Raw genomic sequence first — 11,453 nt, forward strand, 5'->3', positions numbered from 1 at the left:
GTGTGTGTGTGTGTGTTGCTTCTTCTTCACGTGCCACAATGAGGTCGCAATGACGATTTCCCAAACCCTGATTTCAATGAATTTTAAAGCCCAATTCAGAACCCAAAGGTGGAGACCGCAGTGTGCGTGACACCTTTCCCGTCGTTTGACGCCCTTGAAACCCGACTCACCTCATCTCGTCTCATCTCGTCTGTCTGTCCCAACTCAGCGGCATTTAAGGTAATGACGCCCCCTAGTGGCCAAACGGATGACGACACTCCCTCGTCCTGCAAGTTTGGCAAATGTGGACTGCAGCTTTTTTGTTTGTGGGCGGCGCGTGTGAGGAGCAGCAAAGATCACACGTCGTTCATTATTTGAAGCGGGAAGAAGTTTTTCAACAAGAATCACTCAAAACCTGAGCCTGTTTCTTCAAATCCCAACCCGACACCGTCATGTCGTTTCAGAGCCTCACCTTGCCTGGAAACATTATTGGGCGTCGTGACGTCACATTGTTTTGATTTGGAGGCGCCGGCCACGTGTTGACAGTCAACAGCGGCCTGTCACGTGACTGCCGGAGGGGGCGTGGCTTTCCCCAGCAGAACCTGAAGGAACCGCAAGCAGCAGGTGAGTTCAAGGTCCCGCTTTTGACTTTGCGGGTGTCGATAGACAAATGATGATGATTGTGATTTTCAGCATTACGATATTGCGCGCGTGACGTCATAACCTTGAAACTATGACGTCTTGCGAGCCTTATTTGAAACTCTTGACTTGAAATTACAAACCAACGCATGGAAGCCAAATTGAAAACACAACATTTTGAATTGACAACAGCTGAAACCCTGAAACCCATGCAAAAAAAAAAAAAGGTCAAAACCTTAACCTTGACTTGAAAATGTCTCCTTGGGACCCAATTTGAAAGTCGAACCTTGTTGTTTTTATTGTGCCCCACATTTTGTGTTGTTAGAAAGCCGAATCCAGCTTCTGCCAAAAATGATCCGCCACCGATCATGAAGGAGCTTGCTGATGACGTCACGACGTGAATGTCTTACCCGTTCCATTTTTAAAGTGGTGAAAACAAAACACTTGTGTCTCCCCCCATTTTTGAACTTTAGTCGTCTTGGCAAATTATTTGCATTCATTTGGGCGCACATGGACCAATCAGCTCGCAGTGGGCGGAGCCACGTCAGCGCGCTCTCTTGCTTTCCCAACCACGTGGCGAGGGAGGTGGCCGTTGCCGTGGTAACGCCCCTCGGCGCCGGCCTGGGAAACCCCGCAGGCAGGAGCCTGCTGCGCACCGAAGCGCAGGTGAGTGGAGCGCGTGTGCGTGCGTGCGTGCGTGCGCGCGCGTGCTTGTTATTGCCCTGCTGTGGTGAATTTGCACAATTGTGCCTCAGGTGAAGTGGACCATGGAGGTTCTGTGCTTCAGCCTGAGCCTCCCGCTGGACTGCGACACGGTGCGCGTGTGCGTGGACGTCTACGCGCACTGGCTGACGGTGCTGGTGTCCCCGCGAGACTCCATCCCACCGCCGCTGGTCAAGGAGCCCAACCTTTACGTCCAGAAGATCCTCAGACACCTGCGCGCCTTATTCCTGCCCAGGTACGCCACCGCGGAACACAAAATCCCAAGACCTGGACTCACAAGTGCCGTAACGTGCCGCAACGTGCCGCAACGTTTTTCCAGTTACGAGCTGTGGCTCGGTCATTTTGTATTTTGCTTTGCGAGTGCTGGTTTGACTGGGGTGGCGGCTGATTTGAGTTACAAGCTCGGTCACGCATTGAACTCAACTCGTACGTGGAGGTCGGTACCTACCATGGTCCGGACCGGGACTCATTGGAGGGTCTGTGACTCCGACGTGTTCAGGTCAGACCGATCCAGTCCGGCCTACGCGCCCGTCTGCCAGCGTGTGCTGGCTGCAGTTCAGCTGCTGGCCAGAGAGGGCGCCGGCATGAGCGGGGACACCTGGGAGATGCTGCTTCACTTCCTGCTGTGCATCAACCAGTCAGTGCTGGCCACGCCCACCTGTGCACGTAAGCACTCATCCAGTCATCCATCCGACATTCATTTCCCCTCTTGTCAAATCATTCTTTCAGTCATGCAATTAATGTATTCATTCATCCATTTATCCATTTTATTGATTCCTCTATTTATTCATCCATTCATCGATCATAAATCCAGTCGGATTTAGACAACTTCATTCGTTCATTCATTCATCATTATTTCACTCTTCATCAATTCATGTATCCATGCATCTATCGTCCATTAATCCATCATCCGTTCATTCAGCCACCCAATTAATTATTCACCATCCATCCAGTTACCCATTTAGTCATGCACTCATCCATATTGATACATCATTTATTCATACATCAATAAATGATCCATTCCTCCTCATTCATCATCCATTCATCTTGCATCCCGGTCTCCATTCAGCCACATGTCAACCGTTGTCCCTGCCATCCATGGAGGTCCTGTTCCAGGTCAGTCTGGTGTCCTGCTCCCGCTGTTTCCCACCTCGGTCCTTGTGGCTGTCGTGGAGACAGATGATGACCACGTGGAGGTTTCAGCCTGCCGTATTGGACCAGTGGACACGGCTTGTCTCCGCTCTAACGTCCAGGTGAGCGGCCGTCAGCTTCATCCGTCCTCCGGACCAGGACACGGGACCGTCTCATCAGCACCTTTGCGTGTGCAGGTTGCTGCGTCTGAGTCTCGGTCCTGCCTTCCCTCGATTCGAGGTCCCAGATGAGGACGCCGCTCTAATCCCTGAAGACATGAGCCACCAGGTCACCCTCCAGACCTGGTTCAGGTTTCTGCATTTGCTTAGGTAATGCATCATGATCCTCGTCTCCATCCTGTGGTCTCCAAATGTCCTTCACGAGTCAAAATACTCCCGTGTCCCTCCCTCAGCAACCCTGCAGACCTGAAGCGTCCAGCGCTTGGCGGCGCAGCACCGCAGGCCCAGGAGGACGTCTTCCTCACAGCCATGTCGACCATCAGTCGACTGGTGGATGCCTTTCTGGGTACGCAACACAAACCAAAGAGCCAAGACCAAGAAGCAACAATTTTGTGGATCACATCCAGACCTCGTGACGGTTGACGTGATGGTTGTCCCTGCAGGTGTCTCTGCGGTCTGCGGAGAACCAGGGGAGCACATGCTGATAAACACGGGTAGTAATCTGACCATCACTCGTGCCTTTTTCCTGTCCTCACATCACGTGTCTTCTCTTCTTCTTTTTCTTGTTGCGTCCCTCCAGGACTTCCAACTAGAATCCATTTTAGAGACCGCCTACCTTCTCTCGGTAAAAGCCAGTTGATCACAAGCGATGGTTTCCGATCAATAAATTCATACACGAATAAGAGGAGCCTTTTCGTCCACATTCCGTCGCACCGATCCAAGTTCAAGTTTTTCGTCTTCAGGTGTTGCCGTCACACGAAGTCCTTTCAAAGACAGACTGCCCTCCTACGGTAGGCAACAATGCCTCAGCTCCGAGCCTTCTGATTGGTCAGTGAGGTCAACATTTGGACAACTTCTCGGGGTCCCCTCAGGTGTCTCGCGTCCTCGTTCTGGAAGTGCTCCTCCGACCCCCTTCAACATTCTGAGCATGCCCAGCAAATCGCCGCCTCCGCCGCACGCTCGACAGAAGACGTCAAACCTTTCCAAGGCTGGCGCGAAACCTCAAATGGTTTCTTCGCAAGTGAATAGACGCCGCACGTCTTTCCCTGTCCGCGTGTCCTCGTCACGTGTCTTGTGTTGCTATCTCCTCGTCTCAGACGTCCCCACCTCTCCATTTGTGGAAGTCTTCTTCTGGTCTTCCTGCATTCTCATGGGTGTTGTACTCCTCCCCCCGCGGCCCCCCGTCCCCTCTGAGGGCCAGCGTGGACTCTCTGCTTCACGTCTTTGGCTTCTGCCTGTTTGATGCCGCCCTCGTTGACAAAGCGTCTGCCCCTAGTGGTTTGTATGCGGTCCAGAACCTCTGCCAGAAGGTTGATGTGTGTGCGTACGCTAACAGAACGTGTCCGTGTCACGTCAGCGCGTTGGGAAGACGGGCGAGCCGAGGCCTGCGGCACACTTTGTCGGATCTTCTCCTGTAAGAAAACCTCCGACGATGTCCTTCCTGCGTACCTGTCCAGGTGTGTTGCTGTTTGTCTTCCCGAGGGTGGAGCTACTACTCGCTCGTCCCAATAGTTCATCAACTGGCCTCCTGAACAAAGAACTTTCGAAGTCATGTGGAAGACTTGTTACAGAGCAGACGACTCATTGAAGGCTTGAAAACATTTGATAAAGATTTGATTCAGGACTTGTCTAAGACTTGGGAAAAACGCAAAGACTTGTCAAAGACTTGTTAAAGATGTGATGAAGAATTGAATATTTGTTAAAAGTTCGAATGACTGTTGATGATTCAAACTTGCGGTAAATCACTTGACAACCCATCGAAGACCTGATTCAAAGTCAAAAGATTCACAGAATCACATTTTCAAAGACTGGATAGACTCAAAGTTTCATCAAGAATCTTTGAAACCTGGCGATTTGTCATTGGGTCAAGTGATGTCCTCAATTGCGCTTCCGCTGTCCAGGTTCTATGCGGTCCTCCTTCAGGGTCTGCGGGTGTGTGGAAACATGAGCCCTCCGGTTGTGTCCGCCATCCTGCTCCACTCGTCCTCGTTGTTCTGCTGTGACCTGGCTGGAGTCAACCTGCTGCTCCCCTCCTTCATTTGTGTCTTGGAGAAGGTTCTGCTGGAAAGGTGCCACCGCCACAAAACCGCAATGCAACATGACACAATAAAACCGCTTTATTGGCCAGAATTACAGTAAAAGCTTGGTCATGGAACAAATTCAACTCCTACTGTGAGTCGAGGTACCACCAGTGTACCTCCCGGACACCAATTTTGACTTTTCTACATCGTGGCCACGTATGCGTCTTTGTCTCAGGGAACTGCGGAGCTTCCACGCCTTCGCGAGCCAGGCAGACTTGCGGCGGGCGGCCATCTCGGCGCTGATGTCACTTTTGCCCCTCCCCCAGCAGTTTGGACCAGTCCAGCTGGCGGTAGGCTACCTTTCACCTCTTGATGTCTGTCCCTGTCCACATCACGTGTCTTGTCATGTCCATAAATCGGCATCATGTGTCCGTGGGTGTCCACGTCCTTACGAATCCACCTCATGCTTTGTCATGTCAGCTGACTTTGAATTCTCGACCCAGTCAACGTGGTCGTCTTCCGCTAACGCTAACGTTGAGCTACTATTGCGTCCTCAGCCGCTGCGAGATGCCAGTGATGACGAGGTCACCACAGGAAGCTTCCGGTCCCTGAAGCCCCGCCTGGTCGCGGTGGCCGTTGGTTCTCTGCAGACGGAGACGGACGGCACCAACATGCAGATGCTCCTGGGTTGGGCGGCCGCGTGTTTCCATGGGTTGAATGACGTCTGCCCCCGTTGACTGTTTTTTCTGCAGCGGCCATCTTGACCCTGGTTCAGGACTGCGCTCTGACGGAGGCTGAGGGGCAAACTCACCAGGCGAGAAAAAGTCACTCTGCTGGGCACGGCAGGAGCAAATACGCCAACAGATCCAGTGAGTTGACGGCGTCCGCCTGCCCGCTATATTGCAGATCACCGAGCGCCGACTGTGTCGTGTTTTCATGGCAACCAGCCGACCAATCAGTCACCGCCGCCGCCCTGTGGCTGGATATTGTGCATCTGCTGACTCAACATCTGACTGCCCAGTGGAGGGACGACACAGCGGTTTGCCTGGTGGCCACGGAGGTTTTGGCAGGACTGGCCCGGGTGAAGGTGGCCGTGGCCCAACAGGAAAAGAAGCGAGTGGTCGCCGCCATCTGTCGCTACATCCAGTTCCAGTGCGGTCGTCCGTCTCCGCTTCACTCCAGAGATCTTCATTCCATCATTGTGGCGGCCTTCCACTGCCTCAGCACCTGGATTACGAGGCACCACGACCTCTTGGAGGACCAGGTCTCCCCTGAGAACTTGCTGCCGTGCGTTAACTAGCCGCCTCGTCGTTAAGCTAGCGTTCGTGCCTGTGCGTGTATCCTTGTCCATGTCTAGGAGTGCTTGCTGGAGCTTTTGGGGATTGTGGAGCTCGGCGTGTCAGGCAGCAAGTCCAGGCAGGAAGTGGAAGTACGGTGTCGAGACCAGAAAGAACTGAATCCCGTCTCTCTGCGAGTGAAGGAAGCGGCTGAGGCCACGCTAAATTGGTGAGGAAAACAAACGCACCCCAGCATTGCAACAACTATTTTTTGTCTACATTGAAGAATTGTACTGTAGAAGATGTCTTGAGACTTGTTGAGGACTTAAAGAATGGCAAAAGAATTTGTTCGTAAGATTTGTGGAAACTTGTTGAAGGCCTTCATCTACTGTATGTCTCTGTTGGAGAGTTCTTGAGGACTTCATGAAGACTTGCAGAATGGAAATACTGATGACTTGTTGAAGAGTTGATGAAGACGTGTGGAATATTGGGGGGTATTGGTGAAGACGTATGGAAGCTTCTTGAAGACCTTCATCTTTGTCTCCATGAAGGACTCGACGAAGACATGAAGATCAAATCAAAAACCGATTTTCCAGGATGCGGGAGGACTTGTAGAATACAAGAGTTGAAACCTGTCGAAGAATTTAGTGTTGATCTTTGGATCCAATGAAGACTCGTTGATGACGTGGGTGTGAAAAAATTGTCCTAGACTTGTTGAAGAATGTCAAGTCCACTTGTCCGCCCAAGTGAACTTGGCCGGGTCCACGTTGCAAAAAAGATGTGATCACAGAGCTTCAGGAAGCTTCCTGGTCTCACATGTCTCATCTTGTCCACACGTCAGCATCATGCAGGTGTCTGGAGCGTCCCCGTCCTTCGAGAGCTCTTTGGACGAGGACACACTTATTGGCTGCTCTGGTATGAGTGACAGAATCCTGAAGAAGTTCCGATATTTTGCTTTGGATGCTTCTGTGATCCTGGGAATTCTAGAACAAGATCAAGGACCTAAACAAGGTGTGTTGTCCGGATCCACAAGGTCCAGGATACATTCGTTGCAGATGAACAGAACAAAAAATGGATATCTTCTGACTGTTTTTCTCGGAATAATTGACGTGTGCAGGTTCTGCATCATCCCCGTCGCTCATGGTGCTGATCCGAGGACAGTTTTCACATCGCTCCTGGACTCTCCAGCACCGCCTTCAGCCCAGAGAAGAAAAAGCCAGCCCAAAGGTGTCTGAGAACAGAACACATCACTGTGCACTGAATGTCTGACCAATTCGTCTTCATTGTTCTGTGCAGGAAGCACTCAGCCATCGGGAAGGTGGAGGCGGCGAAGCCCAGGTGCATGGTGGGACATCACACTGCTGGTCTGGTGTCCAAAGGCCGGCGCCTCTGGAAAACCTCAACGTGGGTCTTTTGGTTGAAGCAGACATAAGCATCCCCAACCTGTGGGAGGGCCTGACTGAGGAGGTGAGACACCTTGCGGGGTGGCTTTGGTGCAGAAGAAGGCAGTGCTTCAGGTGTAGAAGATGCTCCGGGTCCAGAGCTTTCACGGCCTGCTAGGAGGTCGTGTACAGAAAATACTGTGGAGCCAGATGCCTTTCAAATTTGCTGGTGGTCAGGAGCAGAACCGATGGCTAACATTGCAGGCAGTTCAGAGGTAGAGCCTGCAAAAGACGAGAGTGCAGGAGAAGCTAATGTATGAGCTGGAGAAGATGTTGTGTGTCAGGTGCATTCGGAACCGGCAGCAGAAGTTACTGGGGGTTCAGGGGCAAACATTTCAGGGCTGAAGGGAGGAATGGGTCTGGTGCAGAAGGTGCTGGGGCTTATGTGCCATCAGAACTTGCTAGGCAGTAAAGTACAGAAGGTACTGTGGGGCCAAGTACTTTTCGAACCCGCTAGGAGATCAGGTACAGAAGGTGCCGTTGGAATTGGCTACGGCCCAGTTGCAGAATATACCTCGGCCGGGCTGGGTGAGGTGTCTTCAGACTTTTGGGGTGGTAGAGCTGTGGAAAGAATCTGCCATTGCGTTCTGTCAGGTGAAACAGTATTTGGATCGTCTCCGAGCAACTTTGGAGCGACAGCAGCGGGTGGAGGCGGAGCTCCGGCGGACCGTTGCCATGACCACTTATGCACCTCCTCCTTATCCTCGTCTTCGTCCTGCCACTTGCGTCCAGACTGCGAGGCTCTTCCTGTCCCACTTGGGCCTGGTGACTCCTGAGACCCTGAAGGTACACGAGCCAGCATTTTAAAGCCTAAAGTTAGCTTGGAATCCAAACTTGAAACCCAATCCCAGGCTTGAGACATAAACCCTGGTTTGAAACCCTAACCCTGTGCACTCCCCGTGGAGGATCTTGGCAGCGGGGGCGCTCCGGCTCAGTTGGTGTCTCTGGACTCGTCATTGCCAGGATTCTGTGAGGACCTGAGACGTTTAGACCGGCTCCCGTTCAGAACCCAGGACTCTGCCTTCATCTTCTACATGAGGGCAGGACAGAAAACTGCAACTGAGGTCTCTATGCAACTTTCAGTTGTCCTACTTTGCTTTGGAACCCTAACTTGAATGCTGACGCTAATGTTTGTTTTTTGTCCCTTTGTAGATTTTAGGAAACGTGGAGTCACGTGACAACGTGTCTCGTCACTTCCTGGACTTCCTGTCCAATTTGGGCTGGCCGGTGGCAGCGGCGGGACGCGGTCGCCACGAGGTCGTCGGTGAGCATTAGCATTGACGTTAGCCTTCGCCAGGCGTGATCAACCGACAGGTCACCAAAGGGTTTTCCTTCCTTCCTTCCGCTTAGCAGAATTCACGGCTGCGCTGGCACAAAGCGGCGGAGGCGCGTTCGACGGCAAGCGCTTCGTCCTCAAGTACGAGGACGCTCTGACCGACCTCACCTTTGTCGTTCCCTCGTCATCATCGCACGGTCAGGATGCAAAATCACGCAATCACTCTCACCTTTTGTGCTTGAAAAGCTAACCCAGGCTTAAAACCCTACTTTGAAGCCTAACCTTGTCTTGAAACCCTATTTTGGAACCCTAACCTTGTCTTGAAACCCTATTTTGGAACCCTAACTTGAAAAGCTAAGCCAAGAACTTGAAGACTGTCTCTTGAAACCCTAACCCAAGGTTGGAACCCTATGGCTTGTTCCCAAGAATCCCCAAACTGTCTTGAAATCGTGTCCCGAAACCTTAGTCCAGGCTTGAACCTTTACTGGTAAAACCTTACGCATCATCACAGTCAGTGGCTTTTGCCACTTTGTGTGTGTTTGCAGATGATTGGTCAAAGTGCTGGAAAGAGGCGGAGTCTGAGGTTCAAAGGTCTGCTGAAGACCGGCACAAATCCAAGATGATGATCGTGTGGGTGGAACGCTTGGAGGACATAGGTAAGCGTCTTCATTTTCACCATCGTCATCATCGTCGTCTTCGTCATCATCGTCACCTTCGTCATCTTCGTCAAGTGGTCATTGTGAGTGATGACGTCACCTGTTTGTCTTTTTTAGAGGCGTTCCCTGTTGGGGAGCTCAACAAAAGCTGGTAAAACGAGGAGCAATGCCGACGCCCGGTGGTCGCGAGCGAGTATTGCACTCACTAAACACCCACTTGCCCGTCTGTCTGTCCGTCCGTCTGTCTATTTGTGCGTGCGTGCGTCAGCGCACGGGACGTCCACATGGTGTTGGTCCACGGCATGCGGAGCGGCCTCTTCCGGATCGTCACGCGTGGGAATTCCGGCGGGAAGTCCATCTTGCTTCCGCCGCTGGTGGACGGCATCGTCGTCAGCAAGCGCAGTCTTGGTCCAACTCTTCCAACCCTTCACATGTCATGAACACTTCAAACCAGGGATGCGCGATAATATCGATCATTATCGGCAATTATCGACCAATTTGACGCCAAACCAGATGATGAAGAAATCCGCCGATAATATTAGACTTGCCGCATTGGTCCATTTGTTGTTTGCTCAAGTTGTGCCCCCTCCTCGGCCCCTCCCCTCTCCAATGGCAGTGTGGCATATTTGTGAGGTCATAATGCGCACAACCGACCTGGCGTTGACAGAAGATGCATGAAGGCCACGTGGCAGTCGCCAGTGTGGCCTTTCTTTATCGGATCTCGCCAAAATATTACCCTCGCAGTTTTTTGTTGCATTTTTAAAACTTGACTGTTTTGTTTTGTCAAGCTCAAAATGAGTTCCTGTTTGTCTTTGAAGGAGAAATCGCAATCAAATTCATACATGCAATCTTTCGAAGTTCGATTTATAGGCGGACGCCAAAGTCTTTTTGGGTTTAAAGCAATTTGACAAACAATTATCGGCTTACTTATCGGTTTCCAAATGAAATTGGTTTATCGGTATCGATGTTGAAAATAGCATTATCGTGTGTCCCTACTTCAAACTCAAAACTTTGGCTTGAAAGGCCAAGTCTGACTTAAGATGTCCCTTTGACAATTGAACAGCTTTTTGAAAGCAGAATCTATTCTGGAAATCCTCATTTGAAACCACCAAAACTCAACACGGGCTTTGAACCTAAATTTGAAACCCAAATTTGGAACATAATGAAGTTTTGAAAGCCTCATTTGACAGCCCAATCATTACTTACAGCAAAACCCGGAACTCGTCCTTGCAGTCCTAACAGTCTCGAAGCCCTCATTTGAAACCAAAACCAACCCTAACCCTGGTTTCAAGCCCTCATTTGAACCTCCAACCCCTACTACACAAGCGCCAAAGCCTTACTTGAAAGCATAAACAAGGTTGGAAGGCTCATTTAAAACCCGACCTCTTGCCTAACCCTGGCTTGAAACCGTCATTTGAAAGCCCAGCATGTTTTGAACCCTTATGAAATCCTCAAACCTCGACTTGAAGCTCTACTTTCCCGCTGACTTCTTGTCTTGTCTTGTGTTGACGTCAGGCCCGTTAGTGACGGAGACGTTGCTGAACGGTTGCCGTCGGCGACAGCTGTGCGGCGACCCCGCCCCCCCGCCGCACGTCAACAGGAAGTCCCTGATCGGCGACATGATCGGTCGCTACCGCAGCCGCCGCTCGGAGCCCGCCGACTTCTACGGCGCCTTATTTCAACAAGCCTGAACCTGGGCGACGTTGCCGTGGCAACGCAGCACTCCAGTCACCTGACAGCACCGCCTCACCTGATTGGACCCAACCGCCACCCGCTTCCTCATTTGCCACGTGGATGCGCCAGGAGGAAAATGTCATCATTGATCATCACAATCCATCTATCAAACGATTCAGGGGCGGTTCCAGTTCAAAGTGGACCGATTCGGTTCCATTCCATGCATTGGCGTCTTTTGAATCCAAAATTGATCAGTATAAATAATCATGTCTGTCACAATCAAATCATTTTTTCCCTCAGTAAATGTGTATGTAAACACACACACATCATGGGTGACATTTTATGTCCCACCCTTGATCAATTGTTGCAAATAAATGGGATGAATGAGTTCAACAATAAAACAAAAAGAAGCGTAAACGTTCTGATTGGTCCTCCTTACCTCTTCTGCTCTCCACT

General features: G+C 51.2%; 1 protein-coding gene across 5 annotated transcripts; it reads left to right on the plus strand.

Annotated features, from left to right (window-relative positions):
- The first annotated feature begins 60 nt into the window (after positions 1 to 60).
- On the plus strand, positions 61 to 11,414 carry LOC144059101 (ral GTPase-activating protein subunit beta-like). Of its 5 annotated transcripts, none has more exons than XM_077577950.1 (29): positions 63 to 603; positions 944 to 1,284; positions 1,374 to 1,576; positions 1,841 to 2,007; positions 2,411 to 2,594; positions 2,670 to 2,801; positions 2,885 to 2,997; positions 3,095 to 3,145; positions 3,232 to 3,276; positions 3,395 to 3,442; positions 3,524 to 3,672; positions 3,749 to 3,929; positions 4,009 to 4,108; positions 4,553 to 4,720; positions 4,908 to 5,022; positions 5,230 to 5,359; positions 5,425 to 5,936; positions 6,030 to 6,178; positions 6,791 to 6,960; positions 7,067 to 7,176; positions 7,246 to 7,416; positions 7,986 to 8,177; positions 8,297 to 8,455; positions 8,544 to 8,655; positions 8,742 to 8,864; positions 9,213 to 9,323; positions 9,441 to 9,474; positions 9,592 to 9,731; positions 10,839 to 11,414. In XM_077577950.1, exons 2-29 carry the CDS (start codon positions 1,003 to 1,005, stop codon positions 11,012 to 11,014), a joined length of 4,227 nt encoding a protein of 1,408 aa, XP_077434076.1. In that variant the 5' UTR covers positions 63 to 603; positions 944 to 1,002; the 3' UTR covers positions 11,015 to 11,414. The 5 variants fall into 5 exon arrangements, with proteins under 5 accessions (XP_077434081.1, XP_077434076.1, XP_077434077.1 ...); XM_077577951.1 differs by having other exon boundaries at positions 8,745 to 8,864; XM_077577952.1 differs by having other exon boundaries at positions 1,092 to 1,284.
- The last annotated feature ends 39 nt before the right edge of the window (positions 11,415 to 11,453 follow it).

Source organism: Vanacampus margaritifer, chromosome 10 (genome assembly GCF_051991255.1).
Source record: "Vanacampus margaritifer isolate UIUO_Vmar chromosome 10, RoL_Vmar_1.0, whole genome shotgun sequence".
In the NCBI taxonomy this organism is placed as follows: Eukaryota; Metazoa; Chordata; class Actinopteri; order Syngnathiformes; family Syngnathidae; genus Vanacampus; species Vanacampus margaritifer.

What these genes read in the sequence shown, in the direction of transcription:
- LOC144059101 (XM_077577950.1), top strand. Translation starts at nt 1,003, where the DNA reads ATGACGTCACGACGTGAATGTCTTACCCGTTCCATTTTTAAAGTGGTG. An exon ending in TGACTCCTGAGACCCTGAAG is followed by an intron (nt 8,178 to 8,296) that starts GTACACGAGCCA and finishes CTCCCCGTGGAG; the next exon opens with GATCTTGGCAGCGGGGGCGC. An exon ending in GGAACGCTTGGAGGACATAG is followed by an intron (nt 9,324 to 9,440) that starts GTAAGCGTCTTC and finishes TGTCTTTTTTAG; the next exon opens with AGGCGTTCCCTGTTGGGGAG.